The 18,764-nt window shown below is 40.2% G+C and overlaps 2 protein-coding genes across 27 annotated transcripts in view; one reads left to right on the forward strand and one right to left on the reverse strand.

Moving 5' to 3' along the window:
* The window catches only part of PPP1R9A (protein phosphatase 1 regulatory subunit 9A), a 308,766-nt gene extending 299,549 nt beyond the window's left edge, over positions 1–9,217 (forward strand). For 9 of the 14 annotated variants that reach the window (XM_021063370.1, XM_021063380.1, XM_021063375.1 and 6 more), the window contains 3 exons: positions 100–123; positions 1,480–1,662; positions 3,032–9,217. In XM_021063370.1, coding sequence (XP_020919029.1) covers positions 100–123; positions 1,480–1,662; positions 3,032–3,241 — 417 coding nt within the window. In that variant the 3' untranslated portion in view covers positions 3,242–9,217. The remainder of the gene's footprint in view (positions 1–99; positions 124–1,479; positions 1,663–3,031) is intronic. The other 5 variants (XM_021063374.1, XM_021063381.1, XM_021063384.1 and 2 more) reach the window with 2 other exon arrangements.
* Positions 8,813–18,764, reverse strand: part of PON1 (paraoxonase 1) — a 31,075-nt gene continuing 21,123 nt past the window's right edge. For 12 of the 13 annotated variants that reach the window (XM_021101912.1, XM_021101909.1, XM_021101911.1 and 9 more), the window contains 2 exons: positions 14,517–14,645; positions 8,813–11,359 (listed from right to left, as the gene is read on the reverse strand). In XM_021101912.1, coding sequence (XP_020957571.1) covers positions 11,201–11,359; positions 14,517–14,645 — 288 coding nt within the window. In that variant the 3' untranslated portion in view covers positions 8,813–11,200. 13 annotated transcript variants of the gene reach the window in all.

The raw sequence follows: 18,764 nt of genomic DNA on the forward strand, positions 1-18,764 counted from the left end.
GGCATGAATGTAATTATATTAAAACTTTGTACTGTATATGTGTGTTTCCTGTCTCTGTAACACTTTTCTTTTTGATTCCTTTGTTGCTCCCTCACTCAGAGCCTGGATATGATAGATGACGAGGTGAGCTCTCAGTGGGCTGTGTGTGGTGGCTTACATGGTATCATCTAAGCTTCTTTTCTTTCTTTGCAAATGGTTTAAATCAAACAATACAAGAAACTCCCCTCTGTAGTGGAGCCTTGGCCCATGTTAAATAGTTTCACTCCCAGCCTACAGCTTAGTTGAAAAGACATTCCTGAGCCAGGAGGTTCTCCCAACTTCACCTCCAGAGCCCTTCGATGTGTCCTCCATCACCATTTCCCCGACACAGTCCTTTGCCTTCATCTCAGCTCCCCCATCCCCTCCTCTGTGTTCCCTGCACGTCGCTGAAGTGACTCCTGTCTGTCCTCCCAGGTTTATCACAGCCTTCATCTCCTCTCAGCTTAGGGGTTCCAGGAACCAAGCTGCCCTTTGCACTACTCCGAATGATGTCCTGCTCTGGACAGAGACTGAGATTTGGAATAAAATAAACTAGTAGGTGTGGAGCTCTGCCATTCACTAGCCAGACAGATCTGTAGACTTTCTGAGCTTCATTTTCCTCATTTATTAAAAGTAATTCTGGAGGGAATTCCCATTGTGGCTCAGCAGTAACAAACCTGACTAGTAACCATGAGGATGCAGGTTCGATCCCTGGCCTCACTCAGTGGATTAAGGATCCAGCGTTGCCGTGAGCTGTGGTATAGGTCACAGATGCAGCTCGGATCCCCAGTTGCTGTGGCACAGGCAGGCAGCTGCAGCTCTAATTCAACCCCTAGCCTAGGAACCTCCATATGCCATAGGTGAGGCCCTAAAAAAAAAAAAAAAAAGCAAAAAATAAATAAATAAAAGTAATTCTGGAAATCACCCCACCTGCCTTCCTCACAGATTTGCTTCCTGCTCAAATGAAATAATGGCTATGAAATTTCCCCTAGGAATGTTTGAGGACTTAATGTTCTCCCCTTCTAAGTAAGAGATATACCTCAATATTTTAAAGTGTCTCTTTCCATATCTCTAATGTCTTACCAGAATCGGATCCATGCAGAGTGATGTATTATATAGAGAGATTAATGACATACTTGTTTTCTGCATCTGATAATCTTTCCAAAGTGTTTTAATGTAAAAACTTGCAACATTAGTGCGTATTTTTCAGTTTTAAACTTCCTACATCAATAATGCTGCTTTGTTTAGGGGAATTTTTAAATTTCCAAATTCCTTAAAAAAAATGCAAAGGTAATAACTACATGTGTGTGTTGTACACACTGCCAGAACCATTAGCTCACTCTATGGTTTAAAATAAGTGTGGCTCTAGTAGGCAAGAAATGGCTTTTGATAGCATCACATGCCATACTGAGCTACAGCTTCTTGGTCCTTTAACAACCCTGCATAACGTTCCTATCTCAGATCCTTGATGATGGACAGTCTCCCAAACACAGTCAGTATCCGAATCGGGCCGTTCATGAATGGAGCGTGCAGCAGGTTTCCCACTGGCTAATGAGCCTAAATCTGGAGCAGTATGTCTCTGAATTCAGTGCCCAAAACATCACTGGAGAGCAACTCCTGCAGTTGGATGGAAATAAACTTAAGGTAAAGAATTATGTGTTTGTGGTAGGTTACCAAGTATAATTTGTATTACTCATAGCACCTCAAATGTTTCCATTAGATAAGAGCATTCTTCATATCTGAAAGGTAATTCTCATCCACAAATGACACTGAATTATTTCTGAGTGGTACAGGAAGTTTTGGAAGATCATTAGGTTTTAAATCAAACAGTAGTCTGCTGACCAAGAGAGCTAGGGGCTCACTCCATAGCTTCCGCCAAGCAACACATGGTCCATGGATTAACTCTGCTTACTTCCTGTGTAGTATTGAGTTTTAATAATGGCTAATGTGGGCTCTCCCATCATGTTAGTGTTAAAACCCAGATCCATGAATCTTCCCCCCCGCCTTTTTTTTTCACTAATTTCTCTTCCAGCCTCAATTTCCCCTGCTTACCACTCTCAAACTGGGACCATGTTATCCCCAGAATTTTGTTCCCCGACTATGTGCAGGTCATGTCTTCCCTCCCCAGCCATCCCCCTTCATTTTCACCTGTCCAGTCCATCTCCTTTAGAGTCTGAGGTGACACCTACCCCTGTGGAAAAAGGGCAATAAGGAGCTCACAGCCAGCTCAACACCCCCAAACCTTGGCCTCCTGCTGGGCTGACAGGCAGATGAGTATCTCTTGACAGTCTTGAAAAGGTTAGAGATCAATCAATAGCCTGTGAATATGAAGGCCCCCTTGACAAGGCTGTCCCTGTTGGGGAGATGGATGCATCCTGCTGTTGATTCTGAAGGTCAGGAAACATTTAAAGTATGTAACCAACTCCCTTTTTTCTGAATTCCAAGCTCATCGAGCAACCTCCTCATTATAATCAGGCTTCCTTTATAGGTCTGCTGCTACAGGGAGAGAATGGCTAGTCACGCTGACATGGGCATTCTGGTCCAAAAGACATTTTGGGTCTTCATTGTAAATGAATACATTAGCAGAAAGGAAGCTATTTCGATTCTTCCTGCCCTTCTTGGAGCCCTCTGTGGCAGCAGGTGCTCACTCCTATCTTTTGAAAATATTGATGAGTTTAGCAATACCTTAGGCTATAAATGTCTACAGCCCAAAGGTTGGAGAAGCAGAATTATGCCCGTTTTTCATTCATTTACCCATTAATTACCAGTTCAGAAAGCATTTGCTTAATCAGGTTGTCTGAGCTAGGGACCTCAAAGAACAAAAGAACAAATAAAGCTCAGTCCCTCAGCAAGTAGATTTTTGGCACATGTATTCAGCTCTTCCTCAGTTGAGAACCTCTTCAATTATGTTTAAATTAGTTCTTGAGTTTGAACGTATTGTGATATCAACCTTCTCAGAAGCAGAGAGGTCATTGGTTTTCAAATTCAGTTGGTATATGTGTTTCCTTCCTAGGCTCTTGGGATGACATCATCCCAGGACCGGGCAGTGGTCAAAAAAAAGCTCAAGGAAATGAAGGTGTCTCTAGAGAAGGCTCGGAAGGCTCAAGAGAAAATGGAAAAACAAAGAGAAAAGCTGAGGAGGAAGGAACAAGAGCAAATGCAGAGGAAGTCTAAGAAGACAGAGAGGATGGCAGCTGCTACAGAGGGTGCTGGTGAGCAGTAAGACACCAAGAGAAGTTTCCACCTCTTCCTGCCCTGCTCTCCTCCGGAGGATGAAGAAGAAACTGATGACAGGGTAACTTGTTCTTTGGCAGACTGGGGAACCGTGTGTTCAACCACTGCATTTTCTGCATTAATAGAATACACTCTTTAATTTTCACCTACTGAAATAATCCCGTACCACCTTCGGCCTAGTAAAAAACCAAGGATCTCGTTGGTGAGGGATGCAAGATAGCAGTGTCTCTCTCTTCTTTAGGGTGTGTAGGTGGTGTCACTTGAAGAACCACTGTGACCCTGGCCAGCAGGAGCATAACACACCCTGGCACTGTCAGTGGAGCTCCATGCGCTTTCAGTGTGGGATCCTGAAACTGGGCAGTGGCTCATATCTGCATGGCCGAGAATACCACTCTGCCATGAGATCTGGGCTGCAGAATCCACTCCAGTGTGTGGGAAAGTTCCCCCTCATTTCTGTGTCTGGACAGTGAGACAACCCCACTGTAGAAATGTGGGTACTCTGCCACATAATTACTTACTATGTCAAAAAGCAAGCAAACTCTTCTGCTTGCTGGGCATCAAGAAGAGAAAACGAATCACTTTTGTTAACCCCAGAAGGAAGCAAAAGCCTTAAGAATGTGAATGTGGGTATTACATTGGGGTTCTGAGGGTAACATTTATCCTCCAGATTTAGCCAAACAAAGAAAAATTCAGATGCTAATACAGCCATGGGATGTGGGGCTCTGTTGTTTACTTTGCTACTGCTGCACGTTCAGTATTTCAGCAACACCGACACACAACGCAGTTCCTTTTTCCCCCAACAAATTGAACACAAAATTGATTTTTAAGGAAACCAACATTTTCAGGTTTCCTCTCCTGGGGAGCATTCTGGCTGGTCTTCAGCCTATGACACAGTAGGGAACTCATCACATATTTTCTACTCAAGAGTTCCCACGTGGGCTCAGTTACCATTTTAACAAATATACTTTTAAGGAAAATAGAAATACCAGTTAAAGTTAGATTTGACTAACATTCAACCAGAGAAGCAATTTTCTTGAGCACACAGAATGTTCCCGTAAAGGAGGGCTGTCAGTTATATTTTTGAGATGTTTTGAATGGTTTTTCTGAGCCATTCTCTTCCATTCTTTAGAGATTTCCACTTTACAGTTAAAGTTTAAGATGGTACACAGGATACAGTCTAGCAGTGCAGGCAGTTATACTCATTTTAAAGCCAGTATTAAGAATTTCAGTATTTCGTCAAACTAATTCAAATGCAGGAGACTGGGGCAGAAGGAGAAGAAAATAAACTCATCCTCAGAAATTTCAAGTGATAGATTTGTTGTTGTAGTTGTTGTTGTTGTTGTTGATGTTGTTGTTGTTTTGCTTTTTATGCTCATGTATCTGGTTCTCTTTGCTGCATTGGCTGTAAAAACAAGGTCATCCACTTTCCAGAGGACCAGTTTCAAAATAAGAGTTGAGGCCATATGAATCCTTGGACAAGTATTTTACTTCCTTTACTCCACTGGGGATTCTCTGTCCTTATCTTCCACTGGAGGTGTTCTACACACAGAGCTTAGGGGAAGGCTTTTGAAGGTTACAAGTAACAGGTAATGTAAAGGGGCTCCTGCCCACGTAGCTCCATCTTGTATTTTGAGCATGGTGTTTTCTGTTTTTTGTTTTTCTGCTTGTTTGAATATTTGAAATCTGGAATTATCTAAGCTAGAAATTTATAATTCTGTTCTTCCCCAAGGCCTACTTCCTTTTCAGTGACAGAGTATTATCTGTTAAGTTCCAGTTCAGCTCCTTCATCACTAGATATAGGCCATTCATTTGATCCTCAGAAGTATTGACATAAAGTAACATGGTATTCTACAGTTATCCAAGTCACTACCTAATTTTTCTGTCTTTATTTGGGATATGATAATGAAACTGCCATACTAGATACTCTATTAATATTTTGAGATGTGTGGTGCTTTGCTATTTATTAATATCGTGAGAAACAAAGAACCACTATCAATGAACAACATTCAACAAATCTTTTCTAATACTAGAAAAGACTAAATTAGTCAAAATCTGTTAATGCTAGTTATAAATTTTTGCCATTTTTGCTTATCTTTGGGGAAAAAAGTGATGTGGATCACACTGGAAGTTTCACTGTATTCATTTTAAGGGTGGAAATGGAAGGGTGATTATCTTATGTTTACACTTTGGTAATATATGAAAATGGATGTATATACTGGAAATGTCTATAAGTCTCAGTCTCTGCACATAATTTATGATCTATTATATTGCTTTTTCTCAAATGTCTTAGAAGTATTGTTCTTTAACTTTATTTGTTGTTTAGATCAGTGACCAACTGATAATATTATAAATCAAATTCTTATTCCTCAAATCATTTAGTTTGTATTATAATTGTTTTGATTTTTAAGTTATAGTAATTTTAGTTCTTCTTGAGTTATTTTAACATTACTAATTAAAACTGCAGAAATGTCTTTGATTGTCCAACAAAGGATAAAATGTGAGCCGATCGATAAAAGGGTATGAAAACAAAGTGAAGGACATCAGATCTTGTGAACATTTTGTTTTCCTATTATTTCCTTTATTGGCTCTAGTGCATGATGCCTAATTGAGATTCGTATTTTACACAGCTCCTACTTTGATGCTAGTCGTTTTCAGTGTCCTTACAATTTAACAGAATTATTGCTTCATGAACCTTAAAGACTTTGTAGTTATTTATTTATTTATTTAGAAAATGAACAAAAAGGGAATACCTGGTTATTATGAACTATGTTCCCTAAACAACAGCTCGGTATGATTCTAACAATAGCCAAAAGTGTTTTTGGGATACAGGTAATGCTTTTGGGGGCAGGCAGTTGTGGTGAGGCCAAGCTGTAGACAGAGAGCATTGTCTGAGCTGAGTGTCTGAGGCAGGGTGTTCCACTAAAAGACTCTCTCCCTTAAAGTAATTCACAATTTACGTAACAGTTTTCTCTCTCTCTCTCTCCCTTTCTTTTCTTTCTTTTTTTTTTTTTTTTTTTTTTGGCCTGAATCAGAAGTTTACTACAGAGGGATAAGTTAGGGTGAAAACCTAGTCTTGCTCATTCTAACACACTGATGAAGATCACCGTTAGTTTCATGACAACAAGGCTATGCTATGGTCTCCTCCTTCAGCTGGGGTTGACATGGATTTCCCACCCTCAACATCCCATAAGCATTTTCAACCCACAGCAGTTCATGATTGCAGTGTGGTAGGTGCTCATTCCACACACCACTTCTAGGAGGCGTGAAATGGGAACCTACCTTGTGCTTCTCTGTGTTGGAAACAAAGAGACAAGAGAACAAGGAACCAAACAAACTGTTGCTTTTTATCTATCTTCATCATCGCTACCCTGGAATCTTAAGATTCTACAGGCCCAAGCCAGGTCGTTTGATCCAGCACTTTAATTTGCCTTTATGGTTTTTATTGAAGACACATAATTCTTGGCTAGGTTCTTTGTGTAATAGGATTAACATGTGCTCTTAAATGATAAATGAAAATTCATTTATCTAACTCATTTACAAGTGTTAAAAATTACAGACCAAGCTGCCAGAGAGGAGAACCCAGTTTTTGACTGTAGTATTCAAGCCGTTTCAAAAGGGGTTGCCCCAGCCATTCTAGAAGGAATGTCTGTGCTTCAAATGTGATGTAGCTCCTTCATTACATGGAGCTATTTCAGAATTTCCAACCTCCATTTGAGTAACTAAATTTACTGTCCCAATAGAGCCGCACTTGAGGGGCATTTCAACTTGGTGGGCAATGGTCATGAACTAGGGTTCATGTCACCTATGTAACACCAAGTCCTTAGTGCTTTCTGAATGAAGAGGTAAAATGAAAAGGAAAAGCCCAGTTTTTAAAATATCTTTTCCAACTTACCTTTAATCAAAGGACTACCTCTGCATTGTTCTGAAGCTAAACATTTAAGGATGAAGTTCAGAAATAAAATGTTCATATTTTCTATTAGAATTGCTTTCATTATGATGTTGGAGGTAGGGAGTAAATTCTCAAGAAGAAGCAGGGTTATAAAAAATACGAATATGCTTCATTAATTCAATCCTGAAGAATACCCTCATATGCAGGCAGATCTTGTTTATCTTTGTCTTAGGCATTTAAAGTCTCAGGAAACTTAGTCTTGGTCCAAAACACTGGGGAAAACAAATCACAGGAGATAGTATACCAGTAGTATTTAAAGTAGCAGCAAGAATAAACCCAATCAAGAAGTAAAAGGGAAAAGAAAAAGCCTACAGAAGGAATTTCTCCTGGAAAATGGAAATATGAGTTTCCACCGTATGCTTCGCAGAGGGTCCTTACATGCTCTAGTGTGGGTGTCTATGTGAATGTGTTGAGAGGATGGTGGTTCCTCGAAGGCTCATACCTTTGAGTGTATGGACCAAAAGTGGAGTGTGACCTGAATCCGGATCTACAGCATGTAGGGAAGGAAAGAAAGGTGATGATTTCCAGTCCTTGGCCCCACCTCAGCCCCAGCTCCCAAACCACTAGGGATTCAAGAATGAATAAGGTAAGGAATTAGAGAACAAGAGGCAATTTCTCAAGAATGTGCATGCCGTTTGTGTAGATGTACAGAACTACGTATGTATGAATATATCCCCCCCCCAGTACATGCACACATACTGCAACCTCATGGCATAAAAATATATCTTGTATATGAAACTTGGTAATGTCAGATAGGACCCTGAGCAGTATCATAGCCTTATTGCCATTTTGTGTGTGTGTGTACATTGAATGGCTCATGAGATTTTAAGAGATTTTTTAATGTATTTCTACTAAATGCATTTATCCTTCTACATGTTTATATATTTTGGTAAAATGGTTTATTAGATATTTGGTATTTTAGTAAGATGAAATTTCCTCACATGTTTGGTTAATGCTTTGATGTCAAGATTGCACATTGCTGAGTTGAAGCTCAGAAGTGTATGCAGCTTTGGGCATTTTCAACTGCAGACTGCAGTTTCCTTGGCTGAAAATTGCATTGTGTGTTCTGGTGCATTTGCTCATGCTCTAAAATGACATTTGGTCGCTGTGATGCTTAAGTCACTAATTACTGGGTCTCTGATGGCAGTGTTGCTATCACATGACCATGTATTTACTTCTTTTGCAAAGTGATGACATGGCTAGGTCATCACCAAATATAACACAAGAGGATATGAGCGTGAGTATGTTGTTGGAAGGTGTATGCTTCTGTTCCCTTCAGCGATCGTCACACACCTCGGTTTCCTGTTAAGAATATAATCTTTCATCCATGAAAGAACAATTGGCCAAAACTCATTAAATTACTTTCAGAAGTGGGAATTAAGAGGCACTCCAGCTAGATAACACCTCCCAACAACATCAGATTTAGTTAGTGCTTAGTGACTACTCTTAAATATATATGTATGTGTTTTCCTTAATATTATTTATCGTCATCACTACTGCTTTTGTACCTTTTAATGGTGTTGCAGTTAAACCACTAGTACACTTGCTACAAATCACTAACAAAACCGGCCAGCTGAAAGGAGAGAAAAAGAGAGTGAATTCTATTCCATTGGAGAGAAGCTGATTTATTTCAATCCTTCTTTATGTATCACTGAAGGAAAAGAGTTGTTTGGAAATCATTTTAAGTCCAATAAGTATGGATAGCATGTTATCTGAAAATTTTAATTTGTACATTTTGGTGTTCGATCATTTGCATGGAAGAGACAATAGTGCCACGTCTGGATTGTTCTCTTGTGCTTGGTTAATATGTACTTCTCTAGATTGTTCCGTTCAAAACGACATTTCTTACTCTATGGTTTTCAGAGGCATTCAAAGCAAAATATCGCAGTGGTCCTTTGTTTTCTGACCAATCTAAAAATATCTGTGATTAAATTTAATTTGTTAGTGTAAATAAATTTCTTGCCAATGAGTATTGTTGTTGTTAGACAACGAATGCAATAAAAAGAGAAATACTAAGGTCTGTTGAAGTAATTTTTTTTTCCTCTTCCATTTTCACCTTCAACTAAAACAAGCCTTGACTGGGTAAACCTGTATTAACTGTCAAAATATACCTATCAATCAAGAGCAAAGTGCACATTTTCCATGGAAATGAAACTAAAAATAAGTTTTAGCCCTGGTAAAGTGTAAATTGGCAGCTAGAATTACATTTGAAAGCACAATTATGGAACTGGGCATAAAGTTAAATGATCAAAACTTCCACTAGGAGCTCCCTTGCCCACCTCTCTGTTCCCATCATGGCTTCACTGTCACAGCTTCTGATACCTATCAGCCAGGAGAAGGTCTGTCACAAATCCATTAGGCAGTTGGCCTCACACAGCATGGGGCAAACTTAGAGTCAGGCCATCCCATTGTATGGTGTTCCCATCAACAATTTTATTTCTAAAACCTGAAATATTCAGAAGACTGAATATAACGAGTGGGGGGTATTAATATCTTTCTTCTGTATACACAAACCCATAATTTATCTGTGACTAAACCGTTGGCAATGCCAGAATTTAGAGCTGAACATCACAGAATAAATGCATTGAGCTGTTTTCTCTTCCTTTTTGAATGATTTTGAGTATAAGCTGTCAAATTGTGTAGCTGTCTCATGAGGGCAGAATTTGTATGTTCTACCAAGAACAAGGAAGAACAGAGTATGGTCATTTTATTGATGATACCAAGTGACTCTTTTTAAGGGAAGTATCAACCTAAGCACCACAGCCATTGATAGTTTCAAAATAATATTTAGGAGGATCCAGCTTCAGGGGCCGTGAACAGTGTCGCTGAATAATTGCAGACTCATTGGGCATGTGATATTATGCTCACTGAGATCGTGACTACGATAACTCTAATCCTGAAGTGAAGGAAGTGTTTTTTTATCCAAACAAGATGTTCGTGTTTATTACTTTAACTCAATGGTCTTAAATTATCAGCAGCTGGCAGTTCTCAATTTCTCTGCAAAACATTTTTCCCCAAATGCCGGACCATTGTCACAGCAAGTGCGTTAGAAAAACTTTGTTTCTAATGGGACTGCCTCAGGATCCCCCCAAGATAATCCAGCCTGGAAGCTACGCCTTCAAGATAGACAAATAAATGAAGATAGGTCATCTTTTCATACCAGCTTTTATAAGAAAATGGCAAAGTCATCTATTCTTCCTAGTCACATCTCTCTAAAGACAGCCAAAGTTTATTAATTTTCTGCTTTTTTTGTTTACCTTTCCATTGATTTCTTTTTAGCCTCCATAGCAAGTTAGATTAGGAAAAAAAAAAAAAAAAAAAGGAAAAACTACCACCACCATCACTTCAACAACACTTTTGTCTCTGCTGATACTTAGTTTTACCTGAATCAATTATGGGCTTTTGTATCGAAACATCAAGTGAACAAACTTCTTCCTTTCACCAAGTTTGGGAAACTAAAATGTACAGTTTATGAAGGGGAAGTAGGAATGTTCCTGAGTATGCCAGGATGTCTGGTGACTTTGGGGAGGGATGCCTGGCACTGAGGGCAGCTTCTTAGCACAAGTCTGGTTGTCTGGCATGTGACCTGGAGGCTCTGGATGAGTGCTGGGCTCTGACGACACAAGAGTTCATGAACAAGACACGGCAAGGCAGCAAGAGCTCATGTCTTCTCAGGAAACACACATTTTAGGAAAAGGACCTTCTGAGTCACATTCTGTGGAACTACTTAAGACCTGACAACTGATGTGATGATTTTAGCCATTTTAATTAAAAAGGATTTTTATTGGTGTAAGAGGTTTTCGTATATTGCAAGACTGATTTGATATTATACTCTGAAAAAAGCCTTTTACGTCTTATCTGCTCCCAGTTAAGCACACTTTCATGTCTTGTGATTGTCCACATTTAAGGTTAGCATGAGATCACTGTGGTCCCTGAGATGTGGCAAGTGGTTGAAATGAAGAGCTCATGGTTGCCAAGGCATGGGTGTAAATTGGCCTGTTAGAGCTCACAGTAAAGAGCTCTGTGGAACACAGTGCCAATCAGCAGTTTCCCTTTGTATACAGAAGCAGTCGTACTTGCTTGTAAAACTGTGCCATTGTCTGCATAAACCACTGTAACTTTGGGTTCTTCTGTTAGAATGTTCTGGATTCGGAGCACCTATCAAAAAGTAATATTAGATTAATTTTTTTTTGTTTTTTTTGTTTGTTTGTTTGTTTTGTCTTTTTGTCTTTTGTCTGTTGTTGTTGTTGCTATTTCTTGGGCCGCTCCCGCGGCATATGGAGATTCCCAGGCTAGGGGTTGAATCGGAGCTGTAGCCACCGGCCTACGCCAGAGCCACAGCAACACGGGATCCGAGCCGCGTCTGCAACCTACACCACAGCTTGCGGCAACGCCGGATCATTAACCCACTGAGCAAGGGCAGGGACCGAACTCGCAACCTCATGGTTCCTAGTCGGATTCGTTAACCACTGTGCCACGACGGGAACTCCGGATTAATATTTTTTAAAGTCACTCAAAACATAGCTTTAAAATGGGGTCCTTTCTCCATAAGAAGAAGCCTTTAGGTAAACTATATTTTGTTCCAAAATTACTCTCTATATAAGATACCTATTTCCTCATTAGCAAAATGACAGATTTCGATCAGGTGATTCTTAACAGAGATAGAGACTGAGTCTTATTGGGGCCAGGCAAGAATTGTAAGTCAGTAGCACAGCCTGGGTGTGGTACATTAAGGATCAGTGGGGACTGTGGTAAATTGCAGGGGGAGGAGGTTTAACTCAGTAATAGCCAAATTATTCCCATGCTGGAATTTGGGCTAGTTTTTTTTGTATTTTCAGATATGCTAGTAATTTGGATGCTTACACCCAATTCTTGGTTTTCAAATGTACCAATAATAATAATTAAAAAAAAGAGTATTGCCCCCCAAAATAACATATCCCTATACCACACTCATCATTCCTCTGAACTTCAGGTTCCAACTCTAAAATATGTAAGATTTTATAAGTTCACTTGCCTTCATTTAGTTGAGCAGAAATATGATTGTATCATTAGCAACAGCATATATAAGCTGACTATACTTGATAGCTAATATTTGACCATTTGACCAATAAAATGGTAATTTCATATGATTCACATACTACAAGGAGCATACTTATAAGCCGGGAGCCCAGGATCATATTCACTAAACTATTTTTCATTTGTAGAATGAGGCGGGTGGGACTAGATGAACTCTAAATTCCTTTTTCAAGCTTGTGTTATTCTTAAGGCTTTAGGATAAAATAAAATATCTTTTCTTGAAGAAAAGATACCGAAACATAGACAATACCAAAATGGCAGAGTAGGAAGGCTAGTGCTTATGTATTCAAGGGTCAATAGGAGCTTTTAAAAGGACCTCTCCAAAACAGGTTGCACCGAAGACAGATCTTTTAGGAAATTGCTATAGCATTAACATGTAGTAATTACTGACTGGGGAATAGTTGATTGTGTACCTTGGTTTAAGGAAGCCACTTCCTAATAAAACTCAGTCACTCTTCTATGGGGCAGTGCATTAGATAATGGATTGTTATTACTTTTTGCTCTTTCTTACAAGATTCATCATTATAAAGGAAGAATTTTTTTCCCAGAAATCAAACCAAGTCCATGCTATAGCAAATGACCCAAGTTCACCAAATGAGCTAACAAGCAAGAAGAAATTAGAATCTAACATTTTGCCCAGTTCTGAACAGTGAATGTGACACAGCATACGTTTCTTTAATTCAGTTCTATTCGGCATACCTACCATACAATGGTCCTAATAGCTGAGAACTAGCAAAAGGCACAAAGGATTCCCATTCACCACAATCACAGCTGCCTTGTAAACCCAGAGATAAAGGAGTACGAAGGGCCAGTGTGTGATGGGAAATACATATTTGGTTTTCGCTTTTTATCCAAGAGACACACAGGCTTAAAAAAAAAAACCCCCCCCCTCCCCTCCCCGCTCCACCAGGGGTAGAAGGAGGGATGAGATTGACTCTTAAAACTAAGCTCTATGGAGTTCCTGTTGTGGCGCAGTGGTTGATGAATCCGACTGGGAACCATGAGGTTGCGGGTTCGATCCCTGCCCTTGCTCAGTGGGTTAACGATCTGTCGTTGCCGTGAGCTGTGGCGTAACTGGAATCCCACGTTGCTGTGGCTCTGGCGTAGGCTGGCAGCTACAGCTCTGATCGGACCCCTAGCCTGGGGAACCTCCATGTGCCGTGGGAGCAGCCCAAGAAATGGCAAAAAGACAAAAAAAAAAAAGAAAAAAAAGAAGCTCTCAAAAGAATACATAGCAGTAAACTATGTCAAAAATTATACCACGTGTTTGATATAAATAGCAAGTATTTTTGGTACATTCTGAAAACTCAAAAGTAGAAAGGCCCAGGTAAATCATAATAAACGTTCAAATGCCCATGGCAAAGTGAGTTTCAAATTCTTGTTTGCACTGAAAAAGACCCTGGACACAAATAGGGTCTTTGAGTACTCTAACTAAGATGAAAGAGAAGCTCTTTTCAGCCCAGATCATTCCAGCCAGTGACTTATGTTCCCATTTGCTGGGAAGTTTGGCCATCTCTGCTTTAGAACTGGTCCATCCCATGAACTTGGGCATGTACTGACTGATACATGGGAAGAGGGAGTTGAATAGGAAGGCAAGTAACACACAAATGATTAGACTGTAGCAATGTGGCACATGATAGTCTTTAAACTATTGTGAATTCTCAAATTGGAGAAACTCACTATTGAAATAAAGACATGGGCCCCAGTCCAGTGCTGGATATCCTAATGTAGCCCTTGAGGCCTCCCCCTGCTCCACTGTGCTCAGCCTGTTTGAAGCCTGTTCAGGGCTCCTTTGCCTCCACCTTCCAGTAAGTGTGGACCAAGGAACCATGGGGGATGAGCAACTGAGAGGGAGGTGGAGTGGTGTTTACTCTAGATGCCACCCCTCAACCAGAAGTGAGGTTCCCCTCCTGGCACCGCCACCACACATGGCTCTCTTCTTGTTCTGGCTTCTGGCAACCATTTCCACCTGCCTCATTGGCCTTGGAGTACTGCATTATCCACTGTTCATTTCCCTCCCCTACCCACACTTTCGTACATAGGACCCTCATTAAATCCCCTCCAATTACCCAGTTCACACTCAGATGCCTCCCAAGGACAAATTCCTCTTTATATCTGATCAACTGGTTCATCTATCCAAGTTCCCCTTTTATTTGCCCATATAGTTGAGATTTCTATTTTCAACTGAATTAAACAACTGGGAATAAGGTTGCTGATGTGATTCATTTTTCAAACTAACCTCTGACCCAGGAGGATTCTCTGGGTCATAAAAGAAGACTTTCATGCCATTGGGGTGGCATCCAATCCAAAGGTCCCCTGTCACAGGATCCACAGATATGTTATCCACAATTGTATCAAAATCTAGAGACTTCCGGATTAAAACAAAGGAGAGAAGGAAGCACAGAAAGTGAAAAAAAAAAAAAAAAAAAACAAGAGGTGATGACACTACACCTGGGAAAACCATCATCAAGGCACTGGTCACCAAACTCCTAGCTTCAGGGACATGACAGTTCTGCCCCATTTCACTAGCATTCAAGGAATTCCTATAGCTTTCCTTCTGTGCCAATATATAGCCAGTTTCCAGAACACACGAGGGAGGGGGTAGATCAGAAAACCAAGAAATATTGTTAAAATGATGATGAAAGTATTCAGACTAACATCTGTGCATGAACTTAAAACTGGAAGAAAAAAAAAGTTTTAAGTGCAGCATAAAACAGTTCCTTCTAGAAAGGCATGTGCAAATGTTATTTTTATAAGCATTCGGAAAACAGCCAGGAAATGTAGATTAATTTCTGATGAGAACATCAATGAAACGTAGGCTCTTCTTTAATGGCTAATCATATCCTATGCAGCCAGAGGAGAAATGATCACCCAGGGTCTAATTTTTGCCTTGGAGTTGAGGGAAAGTTTCTTCTTTAGCCTCCTGATATTATTCAACTCCCTGTTCTTCTGCTATTTATTTTCTAAATATAAGTTGCAAGCATGTGATGACTGCACAGATTGCTGTCGAAGCTTTGTACTGGGATCATAAATAATACCAACGATTCTTAATTCCGTCATTCATCATCTTCGCTGCCTTCTACTGGGGAGCATCAGTTTGTTTACCTCTAACTCTCATTTGGAGAAACAATATCTACCAGGTACCTCAAACAGAGGCCAGAGTATCTTAGTGCCCAGAGAGCCTGAAATAATCAGTGGTGAGTCATTGAAGAGGCCAAAGTGTGGGCAGAGAGTTGCAGTGAGCCTATGCTGCCCTGTGCTTCCTATTCAAAATGAGAGCAGTCCGACATGGCCCTGAAGGGACTTGTGGGCTCAAGCATTGAGGCAGAGCCTCCTTTTCACCTTCGAGCAACACCATCCCTCATTCCCACCCTGGAAACAGACAAGGTTGGCCAAAGGAGGTGGCTGAGCAAACATCTTCTGGCCAAAATCAGCTCCAGTCTTTATCCCCCAAACCCCATCTAGCTCAGTGTCAGACATTCTAAGCTGATAGGTTAAATTTTTAATCAGTTAAGGAAAATATTTGTCTCAGGGCTTTGCTATTAAATTCAGATAGGGTCATTACCAACCAGCGAACTTCATGGGAGATGAAAGCCTGCAGAGATGAGGGTGGGGAGAGAAAGTGGGAAAAGGACACAGAATCCTGGGGTCCCATTCATTTCAACACACAATTACTGAGCTCCTGCCATGTGCCCCTGCTGAGCAAGCAGCAGGCCTGGGTCCTGCTGAAGAAGAGCTGACAGTCCAGCAGAGAGCCCATCTTGGGCTTAGCAATGAACTCTTCTCTTGCAAATCCACAATTCTAGCAATACTAACTCACCACAAGGCACAAGTATACCACATTTCACAAAGCCCAGTGGAAATTTTTACCTTACTTGGTCAAGGAAACTCAATAAATTATTCTCTTTGGGAAAAACTGTCTCCTCTGTTAACAAATATCCCAATTTTTAGAGAATTTTAACTCACTGAAGTGAGACTAATTCATCGGCTGTGTCTTAGAATTTTTTTTTTTTTGAGAAGGGAATAACTTTTATTGTGGTAAAATATGCATAACATGAAATTTGTCATTTTAACCATTTTTAAGCATACAATTCAGTGGCATCAAGTATATTAGAAATGCTGTGAATCCACCACCATGATCAATTTCCAGAACCTTTCATCATCCCCAAAAGAAACAATATCCAATAGCTCCCCATCCCTCCCTTCCCCATCCCCTGGTAAGTGCTATTCCACTTTCTCTTCATGAATCTGCCTATTCTAGGTTCCTCATATAAGTGGAATTATATAGTATTTGTCCTTTTGCGCCTGGCCTATTATTTCACTAGCATAATGTCAAGTTCATTGGTGCTATAGCATGAATTTTTACTTCATTCCTTTTTAAGGCTGAATAATATTTCACTGTATGGCTACATTACACTTGGACAGGACATAAATCCATCCACATCTCATCACAAATTCTAAGAACAATCCCAGCTAGTTTATCAAATTTCTTGGCACACTGGGTATGAATTAACTGGTCTTAATTAATATGACCCTTCAAAAGAAACAAAAGAATAACATTATAGTCAGTGGAAGGAGGGGGTCTCAACTGAATTGCTGTCAGAAGTGGGAACCAAACCTGAAATAAGCTTTTTCCCTCAATCCCGCCTCCATGAGAGCAGCGCCTTTCTCATCCTGTGTTGAATGTATATTAGATTGAGTTTTATTCTTATGAAATCCTTTACCTTTCCATTTGCAGAAGTACCTATTGTTATAACCACAATTTGTCGTTATTCTTTCAGCCAGTATGAGTGTGTGAAAGTCCATTTTACTTCAGCTAATACCAAACTAGCCCTGCCAATGATTTTGAATGTCAAACATGATATTACATTTGATGTCACATCAAGGTAATTTTCTTGGAGTGAAGCCTCTCAGGACAGTCCTTGAGATGCGCTGATGGGCAGAGTCACATGGGACCAGCTGACAGCACTTCGTGCCAGGGCCAGTTCTGGCAGGGGAGCAATATCTTCGTGTTTTTTAGAAGCATGACTTTCATAATGCTCCACTTTGTTCTTATTTTTTCTCTCCTCTCCTTTATATTTTTTTTTGAAATTCAAATGCTTTTTAAACATATGAAAAGATGCTGTGTGTTGTTCATAATCAAAGAAATGCAATTTAAATCTACAAAATAGTGGGTTTTGCCATTTGACTGGCAAGTATCCAGAAGTTTGAAACTATATACTGGGCTGGTAAAAAATACATAAAGAAATATCCTCCAACATTATTGGTAGGAATATAAGTTGATTCAGTCTTTTAGAACAGTTTGTTGCTTTCCATCAACATTTAAAATGCACAAACCCTTCTCTCAGCATTTTCACTTCTAGAAACTTGTCCTCCGTATGTTTTACTTATGCACAAAACCATACGAGGATACACATAATGCCATCGTTTATAGTCTCAAGATTCTGGGAACTACCTAAATGCCTATTAGTAAGGGAATAGTTAGATACATTATGGTCTGTCCATAAAGTGATAGAGAAATTTATATATGCTCACATGAAATGATCTCCACTAAGTGAAAAAGCAAGGTTTGGAGCAGTGTGTATATTGCCATTTAGTGACAAAAAGGAAGGAGTGGGAGGATGTATATATGCAGATACACATATCTGCTTGATGTGTAAATTATTTCTGAAAAGATATACAAGGAATTGGTAACTGTTGTTTTCTCTCCTGTGATCAGGGAAGCCTTCTGTTGGAATTTTGCCATGTGCGTTTACTATATTTTTTTATTCAAAGTACTCTTAAAATGAACCTTTCCTTTATATTTTAACCCCTTTTGATCCAAATCTTTAGACCTGATGAGAATTGGTATGGGTCAAGATGAAACCCTGAAGGTGGCCCAGCCCCACCAGGTTCGTTCAGCAGTTAATCTCTTGAATGCCTACTAGGCGTGGGAACTCTCCCAGGAACGCACAAGAAAATATCTATTCTGTGGAACTTATGCCCTAGTGGGAGAGGCAGACAATGGAAAGATTAAGATATAAAGGATATTAGCAAAGGATGTTGAAGGGAAAATAAAGCCATAAAGAAGGAGATGGGAAGTGTGGGTGTGGGTGTGTTTAGGGAGAAGCAGAGTAACAGTTTAGCTTGGATGGCCAGGGAAGGCCTCACAGAAGTGACAATTAAGTGAAATCTGGAAGGATACAAAAGAGAGAGCCTTGGAGATCTTGAGGAAGTGCACCTGAGAGCAGAGGGAACAAGTGCCCCATCCCAAGGCAGGGCTAGTGAGCTCCAGAAATACTCAAGCAGGAGAGGCTCAACAGAGGGGCAAGGGCTGGAGACAAAGGCAGCAAGGTGATGGGCTGATGACCATTGTGAGTACTTGGGCTTTATGAATATTGTGCTGAGTGCTGCTGTATTAAATACAGGTTGAGGCAATTTCTTGTCTGTTTCATCAATATGGAGGGGGACAAGAGTGGGAGAGAAAGGGAAGGGAGGGAGGCAAATA

Source organism: Sus scrofa, chromosome 9 (assembly GCF_000003025.6).
Source record: "Sus scrofa isolate TJ Tabasco breed Duroc chromosome 9, Sscrofa11.1, whole genome shotgun sequence".
In the NCBI taxonomy this organism is placed as follows: domain Eukaryota; kingdom Metazoa; phylum Chordata; class Mammalia; order Artiodactyla; family Suidae; genus Sus; species Sus scrofa.